Source organism: Aquarana catesbeiana, linkage group LG03 (genome assembly GCF_042186555.1).
Source record: "Aquarana catesbeiana isolate 2022-GZ linkage group LG03, ASM4218655v1, whole genome shotgun sequence".
Taxonomy (NCBI): domain Eukaryota; kingdom Metazoa; phylum Chordata; class Amphibia; order Anura; family Ranidae; genus Aquarana; species Aquarana catesbeiana.
In genome coordinates this window covers 259,225,895-259,249,282 of record NC_133326.1, presented here as the reverse complement: position 1 = coordinate 259,249,282, position 23,388 = coordinate 259,225,895, and the positions used below count along the sequence as shown (strand labels likewise).

General features: G+C 40.8%; 1 protein-coding gene across 1 annotated transcript; it reads right to left on the bottom strand.

Annotated features, from left to right (window-relative positions):
- Nucleotides 1-4,395: 4,395 nt before the first annotated feature.
- E2F7 (E2F transcription factor 7) lies at nt 4,396-22,898 on the bottom strand. The gene is made up of 13 exons (XM_073620004.1): nt 22,731-22,898; nt 22,184-22,278; nt 16,809-17,084; nt 16,318-16,477; nt 15,872-16,144; nt 12,811-12,969; nt 12,590-12,727; nt 12,296-12,481; nt 11,676-11,760; nt 9,321-9,732; nt 8,994-9,198; nt 6,741-7,153; nt 4,396-6,003 (listed from the first exon to the last, which is right to left on the bottom strand). Exons 1-13 carry the CDS (start codon nt 22,744-22,746, stop codon nt 5,836-5,838), a joined length of 2,586 nt encoding a protein of 861 aa, XP_073476105.1. The 5' UTR covers nt 22,747-22,898; the 3' UTR covers nt 4,396-5,835.
- Between the last annotated feature and the right edge of the window lie 490 nt (nt 22,899-23,388).

The following is a 23,388-nucleotide window of genomic DNA, read 5'->3' as shown; positions in this document are numbered from 1 at the left end:
TTCTGTACTACTTTTGGCGAATTCAGGGTGCGATTTCAATAGATATCTGTGCAGAAACCTGCACAGATGTCTCTGAAATCGCCCCAGAAGTCAGGACTGACATGCGACAATGAAATTGTGTGTTGCATCTGATCCTCATAGAATTCGCATAAGTGTGAACTGACACTTCATGTGATTGGTTTATTTTGAACACAGCCACATTCTTAATACAAGTGGTGTGTACACTTATGCAGCCACATTATTATTTTTTTTTCTTTTCCCCTCTAAACAATTTCAGTTTGTTTTTTAATTGAATTATACAGGCACATTAAAAGTGGAAAAAAAATCTGAATTGATTTATTTTGGTCTGATTTTTATAAAATTTCATAAACCTGGCATTTTTACAGGGGTATGTAGACTTTTTATATCCACTGTATGTCAGTAGAACTGAACCTACATTTATTTTTGTTAGTTAAATCCAATGTTATATTAATCTAAGTACATTCAAATATAATGATAATGTATTTTCTGTGTACATTTTGAATTATATTTGCAACATTAAAAAAAGTAAATCTAAATACAAAAAGAGACTGGATTACCTCCCTTTATCTTTCTTATATACAGGACCTTTTAGTTAATAACTAGAACACATGTACAGTTCTTTTACTAGTTAATATCAGTAATGAATTAAGTTAGGTATTTATATATTTATATTATCCCAACCACGACACTACCTGCCTGGAGTTAGCATGTTCTCCCTGTGCCTGCGTGGGTTTCCTCCCACACTCCAAAGACATGCTGGTAGGTTAATTGGATCCTGTCTAAATTGTCCCTAGTATGTATGAACCTTAGATTGTAAGCTCCTTGAGGGTAGGGACTGATGTGAATGTATAATGTATATGTAAAGCGCTGCGTAAATTGACGGCGCTATATAAGTACCTGAAATAAATAAAAATAAAAATAAATATTGTCATGTGACAGTTTACAGTACTTTACCACTAACTATAAAAGAAAGCAATGCTGCCATCATGTGGCGTAGGAGGAAAAAACATGCAAGACAAAACAGTGGTGGTCAACTTGTCATGTGTGGATCCTGACATCGCCAAAGGCCTGGACATCATTTTAATAAGGTTACACAAAAGTGCTGAGAATAAAGACATGCAACAGGAGGTGGTCAGAGATGAACTGTGCTATAGAAGTAGTTGGAGACATGTTACAGGAGACTATTAGAGATCACGGCTATTACTGCCTCTTTACAAGTTAACTATTCCACCTTTGTGCTCCCTATAGCCCCCTAAAAAATGTACTTGTGCAAGATTTGAAATGTTTTAGCAAAATCTATTATAAAAGATCAAACAAAACAAAAAAGGTTGGACAGCACAGAAAAAAAAAGTAATAGTGTAAAAAATAAACCAAACCATTAAATACTAGAGTCTACTTTTTCATGAGTCTGAGTAAAGCTGGCAAGGACCAGATGAATTTCAATCCATATATGGCTGTTCCCGCTCAAGAGAAAGTTGATCTAATGATCGGCTTCTCTCGAACGGGAAACTTTTCCTTCAATCAGCGATGCAGCTGATCAGTGTATCCTAACAGCGGAGTCCCCGCCATCAGAATACAAAAGAACAGTGGGGAGGATTCCTCTTCCCAACTCAAATGTGGGAATTTGTTTGTTTTTTTTTGATCAGCTGATCAAAAAGCAATCCATCTATGGCCAGCTTTAGTACCAAAACAGACCATTGTCTCCAGGGAGCCCTTGAAGGCCAAACAGTAGAGCCAAAGAGAAGCAGGAAGGGCACCAGGACAATAAACTGTATACTTAGATTCATACTACTGGTAAACTGCACAACATACAATTTGTGGTAATAAGATAAATAAAAGATACACCTTTCTTGTAAGTACCAAATGTCGTTACCTTTCTACTACAGGTTTTTTTTGGTCCTTTTTCTAACAGGATCAAGGTAATTTTGAGAAATTGCTGTACTGTATATGTGTTTTACAATCATTGATGATAAGGTTCCAGTAGCACCAAGAGACTGTAGTAGGTGGCAGGGCAGGGTGTTGCATTTTGTGTGTAGTCAAACCTCTGATTTGCCCATGCATAGTATAGCAATAGATTTACATAAACACTAAACTGCATACTACCTATACTTCCCTACTCTTTTCCACAGCAGTGACGGGAAGCCACACACAAGTCGATCCATGTTTTTCCTGTCAGGACTTAGGCTTCATTCAATCTTGTCATGCGACTTTGGACACCAAAGTTGCACCCTGTGTTTTTCAATGACAACCGTTCAAATATGTGCGACTTTAAAAAGGTTCCTGCACTCCTTTGGTCTGACTTTCATGGGACTTGAGTGCCATAGACTCCAATGTAAACCCTCAAAAGTCACATGAAAGTCGCACTTGTCCATTATCGTTGGTCAAAGCCAAAGTCACACCCATGCAAAGTTGCATTTCAACATTGCACAAGTGTGAATGGAGCCTTAGTTTAGTACAGTTTCTCAGCCGGGCAGAGCTCTGTACTTTCATTTCACCTTTACCAGGGGATTTTTTTTTTACATTTTTTTACAATTTAAAGTATTATTGGGTTTATACTGGATGACATCATATTAAAATCAAGTGCATTCTTATTTCAGACACATAATCTAAACTATGAAGGTTGTAGCCTGAAAAATAGGTCTGACTCATGTGATCCCCAGTAGTTGTATTGGGCCAGTAATGTACTAGGAGCATGATGCTTCGTGAAAGACATCATTGCAACCTCTATTAAAGTGTTTGTTACCCAAAAAAAAGAATGCTGTTACCTTAAAGCACGTTATACAGCACAGTGCTTGTGCTGTGTATTTTGGCCATTTGTATTACCTGAAATACTTGGCTGATCCTGCCTTCTCTCCTGTAAACTGACCACGGTTTATCATGGCTGCTGAGCCCTGACACCATGGTCAGTTTATGTGCCTCTGTCATCCGCTGTCTCTCCTCTCCCACCCCTCCCTGCCTGTCGGCACCCGCTCCTTCCCTTCTGCTGCAAAAAATATAATTTTCTCCCTATAATCCCCTGTGTTATATTAAAATATGTGCCCCAGTATATGTTATTTATATATAAAAAAAAATGCTGCTTCACACCTAATATCAGAGCTCCGCCCACAGCTCTTCTTCCCTCCTCCTGGCTAATAGCGGCAGGTGGTCATGTGAGCGCCGAGGGGCACTCTGAAATTAGCAGCATTTTTTTAATAAATAACATGCACTAGGGCATATACTTTAATATAACAGGATTATAGGAAGAAAACACACATTTTAGCAGCAAGAGGGCTTTAAAACCACTTAACGACCACAACATACCCGAATAACGGCTACAGTGCGGCTCGATAACTCTGGGAGGGCGTACATTGACGTCCTGCCATAATCGCGCTCCTGGGAATGTCTGTGCATCACGGATCACGGTAAATGGCCGCTGACGGAATGATCACTTGTAAACAAACTGGCGTCATGTCCGGTTCCTCTCTCCTCCCTCTGTATCGATCGGGGAGAGGGTAGTGATTGGGTGCAGCAGCGCTGTGGGCTGGATCTGTAGTGCCCACAGCGCTGATTTGTGCCCATTGCAGCCTCTTCCATCCATCCCTAATCAGCAATACTCATCCATGCTCAGCCATCCAACCCTAATCGGCAATACTCATCCATCCATCCCTAATCAGCAATACTCATCCATCCCTAATCAGCAATACTCATCCATCCATCCCTAGTCAGCAACAGTCATCCATCCATCCCTAATCAGCAATACTCATCCATCCATCCATACTCAGCAATACTCATCCATCCATCCATGCTCAGCCATCCCATCCATACTCAGCAATACCCAGCCATACTCAGCTGTACCCACCCATCCCATCCATACTCAGCTGTACTCAGCCATACTCATTCATGCCATCCATACTCAGCCGTCCCCATCCATGGCTCATCCATGCCACTAGAGTGCCTCACAAATGTGTAATAGGTAGTCAAATTAGATTTGAAACTTATGCCCCTAGAACACCTGATGGTGCTCCCTGCATGCTGGGCCTATGAGGCCAGGCTGTGTAAAATTCTCCCATATGTGGTATTGTCATACTCAGGAGGAGTAGGAGAATGTATTTTGGGGTGTAATTTTTGGTATGTACATGCTATGTGTTAGAAATATTGTATAAATTGACAACTTTGTGTAAAAAAAAAAAATGCGGTTTCATTTTCTTTACACATTTTCCAAAAACTTGTAGAAAACAAGTAAGATAACGTACAAATATGCAGAATGCGTAAGCGATCATAAAATCTATTTCAACATAATTCAGTTGTTCGAGAAACATGCCTTCCTTAGTTTCCACAGAACCCCAATTATAATGTTCACACAATAACAAACAAATAATTTAGTACCAAGTGTTTTATTGGTCTTTTAACATTATAATACACCATGTACATTCAAATGCATTTGTTTAGAGCTATGACAAACATAGCTAGAAAGCACATATAAGACGACCTAAAATGATAAGAAGGTTACAAGCAGCAGAAATACATAAAAACTAGCAGTGCAATAATATATTACACTAAGCAGCGCTGAATATGGAAAAATAGCACCATGTGATTTGTGTAAACATGGTAAAAAACACATTCAAGTATTTAGATAGCCCATTTACATTTAACAGATAAAATAAATGGTAAATCATATAACCTGTCACATTAGGAATATGCAACTCAGTCAGTGCAAATAAGCATCGGCTTATCACAAAAACAGTATTACCGCTACAAAAACAGTGACCACAGTAAAACTGGGAAATACAGGCACATCAAAAGATTTTCAGCATTAAGAATTCCTTCAAAAATGGAATAATGAGCAATATCTAAAATGAACATAGAAGAAAAAAAAAAAAAAAAAAAAAAAAAACACACATTGTTAGAAATACTATTCAAGTCAATCACAAAAGGTCATAACTACTACTGTAGTGTTAATAGCTATGAAACATAGTATATTCTGTTCATTGTGCCCATTTAAACGTGAACACATGAAAGGACTCTGGGCCATGGAGACCTTAAGCTTTGGACATACGTTAAATAATGATAGAGGATATTTGATCCATCCTGCTCTTGTGACAAGTACACTAACTGATTATAAATATTTATCATTACTGAACCCCTAAAATCCACAATTTAAACAAATTAAATATATCCAATAACAAAGTTACCATGTGAACACGGCACTATAGAAGTGTTACAATACAGAAGTGTTATGTATGCTCTGTAAGGCTGTACACCAATACATCCAGGATTAAAAATAAAAATATATATCACATTTTATTTGGTGTGAAAATACAATTGTGTAGTTTTTCCTTTAACTTCAGATACTGAAGTTTTCTCATATAACAAATAAGCGACAATCTATTCATTTTCAAGTAGCAAAACAACTGCTCTTAAGAGCATCTGGGACTAGTAACAGTATCTCACCCAAACCATTTAACAGTTAGTGTGTTACTATGGAGACAGGTGGAATTTACAGCTTTTGAACATATGCTCCCATTCACACTATTTGAATAAGACAGCAATTTGAACATGTAAACTCAGTGACCCTTACACAAGTACTTGTTGACATCCAGTAATTAAGACAACTGGTCAAATCAGTGTTGGTTAAGTGCTGGCTGGGTTTTCCAGGCATCTCAAAACCCACCAAAATTTTACACTGATTATCATACACAAGTAGGATAATAAGTGAAGTTCTACCTAATTCCTAGGTAAAAAAGGAAGAGATTTTCTGGCACCTATACAAATATGGAATGCAGAGGGTGTTCCAAAGGCCACACGGTTCTAGAGAAAAAGTCTGAGGACATCAATTCAATCATCTGAGCTACTGCAGATGTCTAATCTCCTCTGGGCAGAGCTTGAGTTCCTGGCTAGGGACCTCTCATTCTTCTGAAGAGCTGGAGAAACTCCTAAACTTCCAGGCGTCTTGAAGAACGTGTCTTTATGAACTGGACGTATACTCTTTGGAGTTAATGGAGACTGATTTGCAAGAAGAAAAAAAAAAAAAAAGTTAATACAACTGAAAAGACCTACAGTTTAAACAATATTAACACAACTAAAGCTGGCCGTAGACGAGCCTGAGATTCAGACCATGTAGTGGCAGGCTGAATGTACCAAAGTTGATCAATCGATCAACCAGCCTGTCATATTTTACATGCAATTATTGCTAGCGGATGTTATAGAACTTTGCACAAGGGGATTCCCCCATCAACACTGACCGTGGTTGCATAGAAGAAAATAAATCGCTTTGTCTATGGCCAGCTTTATTCACAAACTTTTCATTGATAGAGACAGCCTTTTACATTTGCTTTCATATAAGAGTGGCTAATAAATAAAATGCAGGTCCTAACCATATACACCATGGACTAGAATGTCCTTTAAAAGAGAATAGAAATATAGAAGCTATTGGGTTTGAAGGTGCATGCTCCTTGTCTATCAGTTTTACCTTCTTCACCAATTAATGAGTCACTAACCCAGAACACGCTGGTTTGAGAGAAACAGGTTGGACCGCACATACCCAGAAGTCTGCAGCTGTACAGCTGGTATGCATGTTTGTTTTAGGAGTAGTGACTCACTAGACAATACAAGGACAAGCATGACATTTCCACAGCATTCACCTTTTATTCAATTCAACAGGGGTAGTCACCATCTTTATTTGCCAATATAGTTTCAAGCGTGGATAATTTTCTTCTATAATCGAACAAAGGGTTCCTTACCTGGTTTGGTTTGATAGAAACAGGTTGGACCACACACACAGGTGAGTCTGCGGCTGTAGAACTGGCAAGTTTTTCAGGCACTGGACTCACACACACTGGGGGAAGAGCTGGTGCTGGTTCCAGGGAAGTTTCACATTGTGGAGGAGATACTACGGGTGAAGCACCAAACATGATATGTGAAGAAGGCATGCCAGGTAGACTGTAATTCATGCTGCCAGGATTAATAGCAGACCCACTGGAGACAGCAGAGATTTGGTTGCCAACTGCAGAAGAGCAGAGGAATGGCAATGCAGCAAGAGCTGTTGATGGCACCATTACATAGGGAACATTAACCTGCGGTAGATTATTCTGAGAAAGGCCCATTGCTCCTGTAGCTTGACTTGCAGGAAGAAAGAAATTAAACCCATTTAATCCTAAAAAGGGGGGAAAAAAAGTGAAATATTTAATACCAGTATATGCAAACACAATGCACAACTAGAGATAAATTAGGTAGAATCAATGTTGTGGCATCCTGCATGAACCCCCCCCCCCCCCCCCCAATTTATTAATACCTTGTTAAAGTTACTCATGCAATGGAATTGAACAGGAGTAAGACTTTAACCGTGTACATCGGATTTTCCACCAACAAAACCGTGGACTTTTGTGCGAAGGGCGTTGGCCCAAACTTGTCTTACATACACACAATTGTTGGCTAACAATCACAAACGTACTACATGGTTTTTCAGCTCTTTAGCGCCACCCTTTGGGCTCCTTCTGCTAATTTCGTGTTAGTAGAAGTTTGGGGAGTGTTGATTCATGCTTTTCTTTTTTTTCACGTTTTTTGCACTATATTTTTGCATTTTTCGCACTATATTTTCGTTTCTGAAGGGCCGTTCGTCAACCAGACATGTTGTGGAATCGGAGGAGATATTGTGTTATTTATTATTGACTAGGGGTGCAACGGATCGTCACCGATCCGTGATCCGAACGGTTTACCCTGTTCGGATCGGCACACCCGCGATCCACTGCCTTGGTTTTAGGAAAGGCCGCGGCTTCGGCCTAGCTCTGGAGCGGCAGCCATCTTGGTACACCCAGGGGCGGCGAGCTATTACAGTGGGGGAGATTGTGGACATTACAGTGGGGGAGATTGTGGACATTACAGTGGGGGTTATGTTTATTTGTCTTGTGTTTCTCTGATTCGAGCTACGATCTGAACCGTGAGTTTTTTGATTCATTGCACCCCTATTATTGACCTTGGAGTTATTACTTTGACATTATTTTTTTGGTTGAATAATGATTTGATATATTTTCTATATTTTTGGATGCATAGAATGCACTTTTTGGTTAAGTTCTATTGGCAGATAGCATGTCTAATTTTATTTGTTTTCTTTTTTTAATGCACAATAAAAAAAAATTGTGGAGAATAATACTTGGCTATGTGTTTTACTTCAAATGACAGTTTGGGAGTAGGCAGTTACATTTTAAAAAAATACAATGTAAAATTAACAAGGGACACCAACATAGTTGTATCTTTGGTCTTAAAAACTACAGGATAATGGTGTTGCCCAAATAAAAAAAAAAAAAAAAAAAAAAGAAAAGAAAAAAGGAGCATAATATTATTCTTGATATCACTAGAAAAAAAAAAAAGAGAAAAAAAAGAAAAAGCCATTGAAAATTCACTTGCAATAACTCCATTAGTATCACTAGCAAAGCAGCTTCATTATTATCCCATTTAAGAAGAGAATTGTGCGCTGCATTTGGAGATTTCATAATTTGACACGTCACGAATGTTAATTCTCCATTATGAGCGTTAGTTTACAAGACCGACCGCTTCCAGCTCATCCTTGTCTCCATGCCTGTTTGTACTTTGGACTTTTGTCTGACGGACTTGTGTACACATGCTCGGAAAATCCGACAACAGACATTTGTTCGCGGAAAATTTTGAAAACCTGCTATCCAACATTTGTCTGCGGAAAATCCGACAATAATTGTCTGATGGAGCATACACACGGTCGGATTTTCTGCCAACAGCCTGTCATCATACATTTTCCGTCAGAAAATCAGATCGTGTATACGAGGCTTAAGAACACACACTGAAAAATTTGTGCTGGTGTGGTATCTCACTGTTCTCTGGAGGAGCATTCCCTGTTCAGAATCAAAAGGGCAAAATCCTACCATCAGAGTAAAAGAAAGTTGTAAACTTCTAAATTCCTTTTAATACTACAAAATATTTTTATAGGAGTTACAAAAATACAAGTTGGAGCTTGAACTTACCAGGTGTCGAAGGAAAATACAGATACTGTGGTGGTGCAGCTTGCAGAGTCTCGTCTTTTGTATTTAAGACATGTTGAATGCCATTTGGCTCAAATGCATTCTGTACAGTATGAGTGGAGTCTATATGCTTTTCCTCTCCAATACGATCTGGTGATTTATGCTGAATACTGGTCTCATTAAAAGGAGTTTGAGGTGCCCAAATGCTCTAAGAAAAAATAAACACATTGATATTTGGCATTAATACTAAATACTGGTTATATGAAAGAAGTGCACAAAACACATTAGCTTAGCATAACAGAAAAGTCACAGAACTGTGGTTATACCTACCTTTGGTTTGACCAAAGAAAGAGGGGCCTCATCGCTACTGTCGGTCCTTTGTCTTATGGCTGGTTGGTTGCTTTCAGACATGTTCCCCAGATCTAGAACTGGAGGCGTACTACCTTCTCTGTGATGTGTATCCAAACCTTTCCCTCCAGGATGATTGCCACAGAGCATTAAGACAGATGTAGATGGAACATACATGTATGGCTGATTAGGTAGAAATCCATGACAACTCTGATCCAGGTTAGAGGGAGCTATAAACTTTAGCGCACTCATATCATTCGGAGCAATGGAGCTCTCCTGGTCAACATGGTGCCTGACACTGTACTCAGAATTCACAGATACAGGCACAACAACCGAAAATGGCACCGGGCCAAGGTTCCCATTGGACAGTTTATCTGTAGTAACCCTCTGAGTCCTAAAAGACATGGAAAAAAAATTATAAAAAGGAAACACAAAATAATGTAACTTCAAAAGATAAATAAACCTCCCGACCATTGTATATGGCACCATGTTGGCAGCCAACCTGAGATAACACCTACTTTATATTTGTTACATGCTCTATTTTACATAGCATGACTGAGAAAAAAAAAAAAAAAAAAATATATCTTTAAATCTGTTTTGGAAATTCCAGCACTAAAAAAATCCTACTAGTTCTCTTTGTATAGGAGGGTGGGCATCTACGTTTGCCATAAATAACCCTGTCTGTATTGGGCAGGCAGAGCTTAACCACCAGTTGAAAAAAACTAGATTTGAACCCTATCTGTCCTAACAAAGAGTTAAAGACTTAGAAGCTGGGCTTCTTGCACAGTATGGGAAACAAACGAACAGAAATTACACACGCTTCAATAATTTTTTGTATGGTATGCGAATGGGAACACAAACATAGTCAAATTTGCCTGTAAAAGTGGAAACACACCCCAAAGGTAACATGTGCTTTGACATTAAAAGGGCAAAGCTTTTACAGGTCATGTTAAGGAATTAGTAAACTAAACATGTTACTTTTACGTAAATAGGCTGCTTATGAGAGTTATAAAGGAAGAAGGAGAACTGATTCATGAAATTTGAGCTGGCACATATATCTGCAGGGTTTTCTTATCTCTCCTTAAAGCACTATGTCTCCTGCTCTGTTATCAGCATGATAACTTCTGACAAGTTCTCCAACAACTGATAAAACCAGGCTGAATTTTGTGTCAGGGTGGGTGCTATAGATTAGCAGAGAGCTGGTCTATTCACAGCACAGCTCTGCATTGTTTCTTCCTATGTGGAGAGGGGGTGTGTACCTTTCCTACAATCAGCTGTCTCAGTGTATGGCAAGAATCCACACCCACAGGTGAATCAGGAAGAGAGAATTCTAACAGGACCTGCGCTTTCTAAACCGTATATAAAAGCAGAAGACAGTATACACACACACGAAAAACGTGTAGGGAGATTTGTTTCATCTCTGTGTATCATCTGAGGCTGTTCACTTCACTGGGTATATGTGAGGGTTTACATCCATGTTAAAGCCTTTAGATTGTAAGCTCCATGAGCAGGGCCCTCCTATTCCTTCTGTATTGTAATTGTACTGTCCCCCTTTATATTTTAAAGAGCTGTGCAAATTGTTGGCGCTATATAAATCCTGAATAAAAATAGATCCCCTTTTTTGGGCTCCATTGAGGGACATAGGATTTTGGATATAGGTCGGGGTCGTTCAAAGCAGTCCACCCGAAGGACCAACACCTAAAGCCGGATAAGGTGGGACCCCCCCCACAAACTAATGTGGGCAACGAAAAAACTAGGGGCAACACCCAGTAGGTACAAAAGAATGAGTTCAAACAAGAAAAGACCAGTTGGTCTACATAGGAAGGCCTAGGCCCTGCACCACTAACAATAGGGTTAAAGGGATGGATTCTTGTAACAAAATCAACCACAGAAGGCAGATGTATTCTATCCTCAGTAGAGGGTACGTGCAGCAGGAAGCTAGTGTGTTCTGCCTGCTAAAAATATAGGGTGCTTAGATGTGCCATACACATTAAAAGGAAGTTCCTGACCTGGCCATTCTAACCTGGTTCAAGCAAAGATCTAATGTCTGAGACACCCACAGCTAATTGTGGAAATAGTGCATGGTCATATCAGAAAACCCAAGTCAAACACTGGCATTTCTACCAATAATCTGGCTTCAGAGGCATCTGCAGTGCTCCTACCTCTCCCCTGTGCATAGATGAAATCATGAATAATTTTGCAGGTTGACAATTTGTTTAGGACCCTGCTAGAAGATACAGATGCTCAGGGTAAATCAGGTTGTACCCAAAGTCTGACTTCCTGTCTATAGCCAACGTTACATGCCCTAAAAAAGGAAATTCATAACGTTTGACTTACCCGCAGTCGTCTTCAATCTGCTGTCTACAGATAGCTGCTAAATGTGCCATCTTGGAAGAATAAGTATCAACGTTCTCCACAGAAACTAAAGTGAGAAAAACACATTTGTTTAAACATAGCATTAGGATTCAAGAAATAGATCAATTTCTGTACTTTACTAAGATCAATGTAATAGACTACCATAGTCCCATGTTTTTTGGCTGGCCTTTTGTTCATGTCTTCTGGTTAGGTCTCACCATCTAACTACCCACACTGTATACAAATCCAAATAAAGCAACCCTGTTAGGGTTTAGGAAAAAGCCTGTGAAAAAAATGGTTTTAGATTTGCCTGTCCAGCCAGTTTGCTGGCTTCCAATTTTGGTAGTATTTCCCCTGATAATTGTCTTGGTTCCTCTTGGCAACCTCCTGTAGTAACTAGAAGTCAGCAGTAGGGACCCGCTATTGGACTGGGCCAAGGAGTTGAATATAATGAGTGGTGGAAGCTCTGCAACAGGGAAAAGTTTCTGCAAACTGGCCAAGTGATAAGCCATTCTCCTCACAGGGTTTCGCTTTCAGCATTTTTGTAACTCTCAAGAGTTGCTGCTTTTGATTCAACTCAATATCACAAAAAGACGATTTACCTTTCTGACACTTGTGAGGGCTACTGGGCTCAGAGCAGACCTTTCTTTTCACAGTATTAATAGCCTGAATGTGGTTAAATGAGGAATGACGTAGCAGCCTCTGCCTACTGCTATCAGCTGTAGCAATACAGCCTTCTCTTTTAGAATCTGGGGACGGAGTAGTAGTTGTGACTTCCATCTTCTGGTCTACAAAACATAAAACAGAATTTCATCAATGAATCTGGGTATTCACTGGCTGTTCTACATAATTATGTAATGAGCAAAGAGGCAGACAAGATAGAAAACAAAACTTACCACCTTCCATCTTGAAATCAGTAGGGCCAATCCACTTGAATGCAGGTTTTCTTCCACGCTCTTCTGTTACATGGACTTTCTTAATCAGTCCAAGACTGGTTAGGACATTAGCTATATCATAAAGTCGTCGTACCTTGGCTGCAGAGAGAAAACAAAGAATGAATACATGCAGCCCACACTACTACTGAATACAAACATTCTCATGGTAAAGGACTGCTTACTTTTAAATTTGCTGTGATCAGAAATGTCTTGACTCTCCTCGATGAGGATTTTGGCTGCTATCTCAAGAGTGATAATCTTGGTGGTTGATACAAGGAACAGCATGACAAACTTCTGGCTCATAATCCTAAGAGATTTGTCCTTGCGACTGCTGGCGGATGCTAGGGTAAAATAATAATTAGATTAAAAAAAATGTATTAATAAAATCATCAGTACTTGAAAGATTGAATATAATCTCTTTATGGAAGTGTGCAAAATTAGTTCTGTGTATATCTTAAAATTATACTGTCACCAGTGTCATTTGTAAAGTAAGCAGAGCCTATAAAAGAAGAGCAGGCATGCATACATTTTTAGTTGCTCGTGTGCTAAAACACCAGCACTTTGATGATAAAATGTATTACGCACTTAGGGGTTGATTTACTAAAACTGGAGAGTGCAAAATCTGGTGCAGCTCTGCATAGTAGCAGTTACTAACTTCAGCTTGAGGGGAAGTGAGGCGCTGCACAGCACTAGCAATCAACAGGTGAAGAGATGTGAACGGTCTAAGCCCCATCACTGATGCATTTCGCCCCGCCCATCAGGGCTTAAACATAGAGATATCTCTATGATTAAGCCCTAATGGGCAAGACGAAATGCATCAGAGATGGGGCTCAGGGGGACCTCAAGGTTCAGACCGTTCATCTCTCTTTTCACCTGTGGAGCCAATTGTGTGCAGCATCTCTCATTCCCTTATACTTCCTGCTTTCTGTATTAAGCATAAAACAGGCTGCACCCTTATATTTCTGTGAGAAACTGGATCTACCAGAGCACCTTGAGCGGCGCTATAAGTGGTACAGGGTATAGTGAGCATTTATAACTTCAAAACTTTAATTTTGTTCAATTCAGCGGTAGAAGGAGGGGACACTCAGAGAAATACAAACGGAAGGGCTGCGCACCCCACAAGATGCATAGGAAAGACAAGAAACCCCCTAACGGGGCTTTAATGCAGCCAATAATATACAATTCAAGATGAATAGATCAAAAAAAATTTTATTGGTACAAAAAAGTGTAAAAGTAGTAAATTCTGACATTAAAAGTCAAGACATGAACTGGAGTACAAAACTGGTAAAAAACAGACAATGCCCATGACCGAGAACAGTGTACAGTACAGTAAAACTAAGGCAGCTAGAACAAATGTAGTAAAATTCTGATGCGTTTCGACCCCATTAGGGGGTTTCTTGTCTTTCCTATTGTTCAATTAAGCTTTGACAAAAAAAAAAAAAAGGAAGCTGATTGGTTTCTATGCACAGCTACACCAGATATTGTTCTCTCCAGTTTTAGTAAATCAACCCCTTAGGCTCCATTCACATTAGCGTGTCTCAAAAGACACACGATTTTCAGTGCAACTCGTTCAAATTGGAGCGCCTTAAAAGTTGCAGTGATTTTGAAAAGTTGCCTGCACTACTTTGGTGCAACTTTGGTCCAGAGAATGTAAAGCCGGATCAAGCTTTACATTCTCTGGACCAAAGCCACATCAAAAGTTGCACCAAAGTAGTGCAGGCAACTTTTCATCGCTGCAACTTTAAGGCACTCCAATTTGAACGAGTGCCACTGAAAAGAAGGGGCTGCGATTTGGCATGCAACTTTTACATCACATCATGACAAGTCTCACAAGTGTGAATGGAGCCTTATTGTTGCATGAACACCTTCTCAACCAGCCACATGGTGAGGTACATCTTGTCGGTTCATATTCTGGTACTCTGGCAGGTATTCTGTCACCTGGAAGGGTTGAATAACTGCAGTGGCCAGGGCGCAATAGAGTGCTGGAGTCTGAACATACTGATTGCAGGAAAGACTTGTATACCAGGTCCTCTATAACAAGCTAAACTTACTTTACAAGTGACCAATGACCATAAACTACAGCAATTTTGAAACCTAAAATGATAATTTCAATTTTTTTTTAACTTGAATATTAAGAAGAAAACAAGTATAGGTTATCAGTGGGAAAAAAACCAAAAAAAAAAAAACAACACATATCAAAACGAGTAGAGAAGAGATACTATTCTGAAATTATATGCAAATAGAGTTTAACTGCTTGGATCTAAATCTTCCCATTGGTCATCGAGGATAACAGTCATTGACGTTAAAGTACTCTTCTGCCACCGCTTGCATCTCTAGATTTACTGATCATTTTCAAAAGACAACCACTGCTTATTTGCATCACATTATGTTTAAATTGCCAAGGATTGTGACAGCTAGTGTGATGACAAAGTAAACTAAAGAAATCAAACTTGGCATGAGACAGAAGGAGTAGCAATTATATAGGAAACAAACCAGCAATTACTGAGATAATTTACAACCAGCAGGTTGGGAGCCCCATAAGGTACATTGCAGCTTGTGGGCAGGTGATCAGTACCTGTACGTCCAACCATCTGCTCCATTATTATTACACTTTGGTATTTGAACAAAACAGGCAGAGGCTGCCCAATTTATCTTCCATCAACTCTGTTAAACCAAGATCAGACTCTTGGAAATTAAGGGTCCCCCATGCATTGGGGATGTTAAACGGCTAGGCCTCTGTATGAACACTATTAGAACATCCATAAAACAGTAGTGGTGTTCTTGTTTATTACAGTTGTTTACCAAACAATGACAAAAAGTGGAAGAGTTAAGTGGGGAACACACTATAAGAAAGGCGGGCGAAAGATCGTCCGATTTTCCTTGTTGTTTCACAGCAAATCGGAACCGATGAACGAAAATTTGTACAAAAATTCTCGTACACCAAAAGGGTTTTTTTGTTTAGTTTCTGATCATGCGCAGACCTTTTCTTGTATGAAAGTTCTTCCTTCTGTTCCCGTACAAGAAAAATTTTGGAGTTTGTCCCTTCAGTAATTTTCGTAAGAAAATTCGGAATTGGCTGTCGAGAGTGGACGCACTATATGAAAGTCTTACGAATATTTTTTGGACAAAAATGATCGCCCGATTTTCCAATAGTGTGTACGAGCCTTTAGTTCATTGTCAGCAACAAATAAATGAGTCACCCATGGTCAGCAAATAAGTGACAGTCACCCATTATTCACTCACCAGATGGGCAGTCTGCTTCGGAAAACTGTAAGGAAAGAGCACCCTGGTTTAATAGGGAACAGTGCTTCTTCGGCTCTGCCATGAAATCCTTGTGCTGGAAGGCAGCAATTTGTGCTCCATAATTCTGCCTTTCCCCCTCCCGCTGAAGGTTTTTTAAGGTGTCATTTAGACTGTGCTGTCCATGCCAGCAGTATTGATTCTTTGCCACACGGCTCACCAAGTTCAGGGACTCCAAGACATTTACTATGTCATAGATCCGTCTCCGCTCCACTCCTGGGGATGAGAAGAAGTGACAAACTGAAATATTTTTTTTATGTAAAAGCCACACCTTATCACACTCCCAACATAACCTATATATATATACATACCGTATATATATTTTTTTAATTGTTGAATGATAATGAAAATGGTGATTGTATGATGTTTACAGAAGGGGATAATCTTACCCAGGCTTGAAGCAGCTTCATCCAAAGAGATAGTAGTTTTCTTGGTGGAAAGGGGGTAGCTAGGATATCGAGCCAAAAATTTTTGACACAGAAGGCCCAAGCTCTTTTGTTTCCTGCTTGGTCTCTTCTCTAATTCATCAATGTCATCCACTGCCTCAAACTGACAAGAAAAAAAAAGCATATAAGAACACAAATAATGTATCATAAAAAGATATTCTGAGAGCACTTGTATGAAATTGCATCACAGTCAATTGTCATATTTAGAATGATCAAGAAACTTTTTCATTTGAAACTAATATTAAAACCAGCACAAATAAACAAACAACTTTTTCAAGAATACTAAATATAAACTGTTTTTCTGGAGGAGTACTTCCCCAAGAATGGAACACCCCTTTAAGCAGAATGGTGTTTTTTGGGGCCATGCCATTCTATTTGCTGTCAGCACATACTAGATGAATGCAATAACTCAAAAATGTTGTCTTCTGCAGTACCTGTTGGGCATCGGGCTCGATGTCCTCTGGCTCGTTTTCTATTGGGCGGAAGAGTTCCTTCTTCTTTTCCCGGTCCCTGATTTCTGGGCTTGCAACGCTGATAAGCATCTTTAGGTTGGCGGTGGGTGTCCATGGGTCTGTGAGAGGTCTATCCAACGTTTTCACAGGGGTGATGGGAAATTTCTCTGGGGTAAGACCCTTTTGTTTTGACAGATCAATGGGCTCTCCTTTTAGTGGTATTCTTGGGCTTATTCGGAATCTGTCATACATATTCTCCTAGAAATCAAGAAAAAGCTCATTTAGATGGGCAGGAATACAAAAATACTTTTAAGGCCCCTTTCACACTAGCGGTCCAGTTGGTCTGCCTGCCGTTTTTTCAGGGGGACCTGATCGGACTCACCATTCACCTCTAGCGGCGGGTGTAAACAGACTTGTGTCTGTTTACATCCAATCCATTGCGATAAAAACAGGGGATGGGGATCAGTCCCTTTCCATCTGCCGAGATCAGATGGCAGGTGGGTATAAACAGACAGCTGGAACATTTACATCTGACCGCCCATAGAGGACAAGGGGCTGTTTGTATTCGCTCTGCGGGCCAGTCATCCGCCAGCTTATCAGCGGACAGATCCCCCCACTGAGCAAGCAGACTCCTAGTGGAAAGTAAAGAATTAGACTAACTTTTTTTGGTGCTTAAAATGATATTTCTTTTCTCTGGTTACAAGATTTTACATATCTAAAGCAATCATTTTCAGGGATATAAATAAGCTATCCAGACATGCTTGCATATCCAACCTGAACCGGGGTGGCTGTACATGAGCCAAGCACTGGGTCAGGTACAACTGACAAATACTGAAACACTGCTACCATACACTGTACAATCTCCTTTAGATCTGCCAACAACTGTGTAGTGCAAGGGCCTGAGCAATTGGCTACAAATTGAATGGATTATTTAGGTTTGTCCTCATACTACTAGATTTGGTAAAGCAGAACTATACTCACCTACAATCCAGGGATGCTACGCCTCTGAGCTCCTCACCAGCCGCTGACATTTTCTGCAAAAGTTTTTTTTTTTTACTGAGTAGGCCTTGTAGCAGCTGTAATCCTCCATACGTTGTAATAATGCTACATGAAGATGTCAAAAAACATGTCATGCGGCATATTTTCATGCCGTGTACAAGCAGCTTAAAGGGAACCTTCACCCCCCCCTCCTCCACCAAACACACAGCTTTCATGCATTATATATACTGTATAGCTTTTTTTTTTTAAATATAGTAGAAAAAAAAAAAGAAAAATTATATATACAGTACACACACACACTTTTCTTTTTTGTTATACTCTCACAGTTGCCGGACCTCAATCTCGTAGAGCCACTAAAGTCGATTTTGGAGAACAAGGTTCGGGTTTGCGTTTCGCCTCTGGCATTTCTGCGAGAACAGGAATCATTTTTGCATGAAGAATGGTATGAGATTTCATTATCCACCATCCAAGACTTACATTTGTCAATTCCCAGGAGAATTTAGGCCGCCCTGGATGCTAAAGGGGGTCCAACACCATATTAGGTAATGATTTCATTCCTTTACCTGGTGTTTTCATCATTTTGTCCAAAATGATATACTGTGATCCCACCTAGTGAACAAAGCAGTCAGAACTGGGTATAACTGCATGCATGATGACCTTGAACGTGTATGAACCTGCATGACAAGCAGCAACACTCTATGACGTTCAGTTGATTATGAGTCTCCATTTAGTTTGGTTGCGTTTTCTGTAGTGTGCCGAAAAAATGCTAAGTTTCAAAGTTGAACAACATGTCCATTTGAAATTTCTTGTAAAATTGCACAAAACACCAACAGAATGTATTCAAACGCTTACTACAGCTTAGGAATATGACGGCCCTTCTCGTGCGCATGTGTTTGAGTGGCACAAAAGATTCAGCGACGGATGCGAGCATGAATGCCCAAAAGTTAAATCGGTGCTTAAATCCGGGGAAGTAGCCCTCCAGCTGTTGTGGAACTACATTTCCCATAAGGCATTGCAAGGCTGGCAGTTACAATTACTCCCAGAGGCATGATGGGACTTGTAATTCTGCAACAGCTGGAGGGCCCCAGGTTGGCTACCCCTGGCTTAAAGGGACACGTTTTGAGTCAGTTGATGCTGTAAACAAGAAAAACGGTGGATGTGTTGAAACAGCTGACAGAAATTGATTGTCTCCATGCCTTCAACCAGGGGAAAACAAGACTGCAGCAATGTATTAGTGCAAATTGGGAATACATTGAAGGGGACAAGCATTAAATTATTATTATACAGGATGTATATAGCGCTAACAATTTGCGCAGCGCTTTACAACATTAGGGCAGACAGTACAAGTACAATACAATTCAATACAGGAGGAATCAGAGGGCCCTGCTCGTTAGAGCTTACAATCTAGGAGGGAGGGTCAAGTTATGCAAAAGGAAAATAGCTGTGGGGGATGAGCTAACGGAGAAAATAGTGCAGTTGGTAGATGGAGGCAGGATAGGCTTCTCTGAAGAGGAAAGTTTTCAGGGATCGCCTAAAAGTGGATAAGTTTGGAGACGGTCTGACAGATTGGGGTAGGGAATTCCAGATGATGAGAGAGGCTCAAGAGAAGTCCTGGAGGCGGATATGGGAGGAGGTGATGAGGGAGCTAGAGAGCAGGAGGTCCTGGGAGGAACGGAGATGGCGATTAGGTTGGTATTTTTAGACTAGGCTAGTGATGTAGCTGGGGGCAGAGTTGTGGATGGCTTTGTAACTTATTGTTAGTATTTTGAATTTAATTCGTTGGGTGAGTGGTAGCCAATGGAGGGATTGGCAGAGAGGGGTAGCAGACACTGAGCAGTTTGTAAGGTGGATGAGTCTGGCAGCAGCATTCATGATGGACTGAAGGGGGATCGTCTATTTAAAGGTAAGCCAATGAGGAGTGAGTTGCAGTAGTCAAGGTGAGAGATAACCAGGGAGTGAATCAGGAGCTTAGTGGTTTCATTGGTTAGAAAGGGACGTAGTTTAGAGATGTTGCGGAGGTTGAGGCGGCAAGCTTTGGAAAGTGATTGGATGTGGGGCTGAAAGGAGAGTTCAGAATCTAGGATAACACCTAGTACCCTGACATGTGGGGACGGGTGGATGGTTTTGCCATTTCTCTTGACAGAGAAGTCCGGGGAAGAGGCACGTGGGGAGGAAATATTATAAGCTCGGTTTTGGACAAGTTGAGTTTGAGGAAGTGGTGTGACATCCATACAGATATGTCTGTTAGTAGGTTAGTGATGTCTGAGGAGACTGATGGGGTGAGTTGAGGGGTGGAGAGATAGATTTGGGTGTCATCAATGTAGTAATGATATTGAAAGTCGTGAGAGGCTATCAGCTGACCCAGGGAAGAGGTGAAGATTGAAAATAAAAGAGGTCCGAGAACAGAACCTTGGGGGACCCCGACAGAGAAGGGAAGAGGAGTGGAGGAAGTAGAATTGTAAGTGACACTGAAGGTGCGTTGGGATAGGTAGGATGAGAGCCACTGAAGAGCACACAGTCAATGAGACCGAGGGAGTAGTTTTTTGTAAATTAAATTTGTAATGCATATAAAAAGGTGAGTTATTTAATCAGTCTCGTTATTTAACCTCCCTGGCGGTTTTCCCGAGTGTGGCTCTGGGTTAAATTTCAGCGCCATTAGTGGTAACCCCGAGCCACACCCGGGATTGCATTGCAGGATCCTGGTGCGATATACTTACCTTGTCCCCGGGATCCTGCGATGTCCCCCGCTGTGCCCGTGGGCTCTGTCCTCTGTGTGCCAGGCTCCGTTCCCAGCAAGTGTTGCAATGCACGGGGGCGGAGCCCGGCGGCAAATTCAAAAAAGTGAAAAATCATAATACATACAGTACACTGTAATCTTACAGATTACATAACTGTATGAAATTATTTCACATCCCTTTTGTCCCCAGTGCTTTGTCCAATGCCCTGCATGCAGTTTTATATTATAAAAACTGTTCTTTCTACCTGGAAACTTGAGATTGTCCATAGCAACCAAAACTGTCCCTTTACATCAAAAGTGGTTTTAGACCAGCTAGAAAACAGCGATAATAAATTAGAATCACTTGAAGAACTGAGTGATAGTGAATCGTGGGGAAATTAGTTTTATTATTATTATTTTTTATAATTATTTATATTTATGTATTATATTATAATTTATGATTTTGTGTTTCAAACTTTATCATACCCGGGATATCTACTAGACTCTTGTTTGGACAGATTTAAGTGTGTTATTACTAAGAATTACAGACCTACAATATAAAACGCCAAATTTCTATGCAAAATAATTGTACCGCTTTGAAACGCAAAAATCTGACATAATCATACCGCCAGGGAGGTTAAAACACACACATGATATATCTATCTATCTATAGATAGATAGATAGTTATGTTTTTTATTGGTGCTATAAAATATGTATAACTAAAAGTCAAATGGAGACAGTGGTACAGTTACAATAAAATCCAAGACAAGAGTGTAAGGAGGGTCCTGCTTGTGAGAACTTATAATATAACATACATAAATATATTTTTTTGTTAGGTTGTAAGATATAATCCTTGCACATTTTGTATGTGCGTCACACTTCCATATTTCTCGCCTGGGTGAGAATGATGCAGCCCCCCCTACTTCCCGGAACATAACATCCTGCACCCCACAAGACTGCAGGGCAATCTTCTACACATATGCCCCAGCACATCATCAGGGGGCTGCAAAAAAAAAAAAAAAAAAAAAAAAAGCCTCCTGATGAGCCGGGGCGCAGCAGCACAACGACATTACATTTGCTGGTAAGTTGATTGGAAAAAAGAAAGGGGGGGGTGTAACATAAGGGTGAAGATCCTTGTTAAATAGCACCCATTCTCTAACAGCTGGTTGCCTAAAACTGCAAAAGATCTTCCAGCAGAATGGACAAAACTCCCTCCTACAGATGACCTGATTGGCTGGCTGTGTTCAGGACTGTGCTCTGGATAGATATAGATATATATAGATATATATATATATATATATATATATATATATATATATATATATCTGCTATACATACACACATTTTTTTAAATTCAAGATTTATATAGCACCAACAGTTTCCGCAGCACCTTACAACTTGAGGATAGACAGTACACATACAATACATACACACTATATATATATATATATAGATTATTCATTCACACACACAAATATACACAACAACTCTATCTATTTAAATAAAACATCTGTATAGTAAACTTTTATGAAGCACACTTATTATCATCCCACTATCAGATCTAACATGATGCCGTCGAATTTTGCTGACATGGGTATATAAAGCTGAGTATATAGGTATATATATATAGATGGTGATTACCTTGTGTGCAGTGCGGTCCTCCCTGTCTTGCTCCCCTTTGCTCCTCCTGGAAGTGGCCAGATCTTTGAGGGTGAGACATCCATGGATCTCCATGTCTGTAGAGAGAGATGTACGATATCAGTGCTCCATGGAGACCATACACCTATAGATCGTATAGGAGGGGCGATGTCCTGCAGAGTTGTGGCGCCCAGTGTAGTAATTTTGGCGCAAAGGAAATGGTGCGATCCCGGGAAGAGGAGATCGGGGTGGGGGTAATATGACACCATCGGAGGATCTGCTGACTAACATTAACCCCCTCACTGCTGACCCCTCCTCCCCTTTGCCGGCTACAATGGAGGGAAAAGAAATCCAGATCAGCAACAAGTGCTGAGGAATGCCGATGTGTAATAGAGAGGAGCCGGCATCCATCGGGGGACCTGGCATCCATCAGGGGACCTGGCATCCCTCCGATCAGTGATTGATGGGCCCATACATGACACGAGCGATGTGTACAGATGTGTGGGCTCGCACTGTATTCCTATCAGTGATCATAGGACAGATCTCTCACCTGTATCTCGGACCATGAGCGGACTGGACGATGGATGGACACCTAGGAATCCGAGGACATCGGACTGATCTCAGCACTGGTAATGAATGAACGGTTCCGGGGTCCGATGGAACTTTCTCACTTCTCTTCTCATCCCGCTACAACTTCTATTCTGGCGCCCTACTACGTGACACTAGCGAGCGGCCAATCAGAAGCCACAGCAGTCAACTCTGCCCAATCGGATTGGACATAAGGACACGCCCCCTCCCTCCTGTGCTGGGTAGGTGTGAGGTTAGCGCGCTGTGCTGTGGCGCTCCCGCCCTTCACCTTGTCTGCTGCTAGCACCTGGGGCTGGCGGGAGGAGGAGGAGGGCGGCGGTTAGACTGGGCACTGCGCGCCACTCGCTTTGTTATGAGGGAGGAGGGCGGCACACGGGACTGACCCGCCAAACTTGTGAAACTTCACTAATGATATGGAGACATGGCCCGGCGGTGGAGGAGGGGGAGGGAGGGTGGTATCCGGGGCGATGAAGGGTGGTAGCCGGGGTGATGGAGGACGCCACGCTTCATTCTATACCGGTCCCGGCTCATTCATGTGCTGACTGGACCGCTTGTATGTTGGCGGGGGGGAGAGAGTTCTGACTAATAATAGAAGTAGATTGGAAGTGATCTCCTCATCG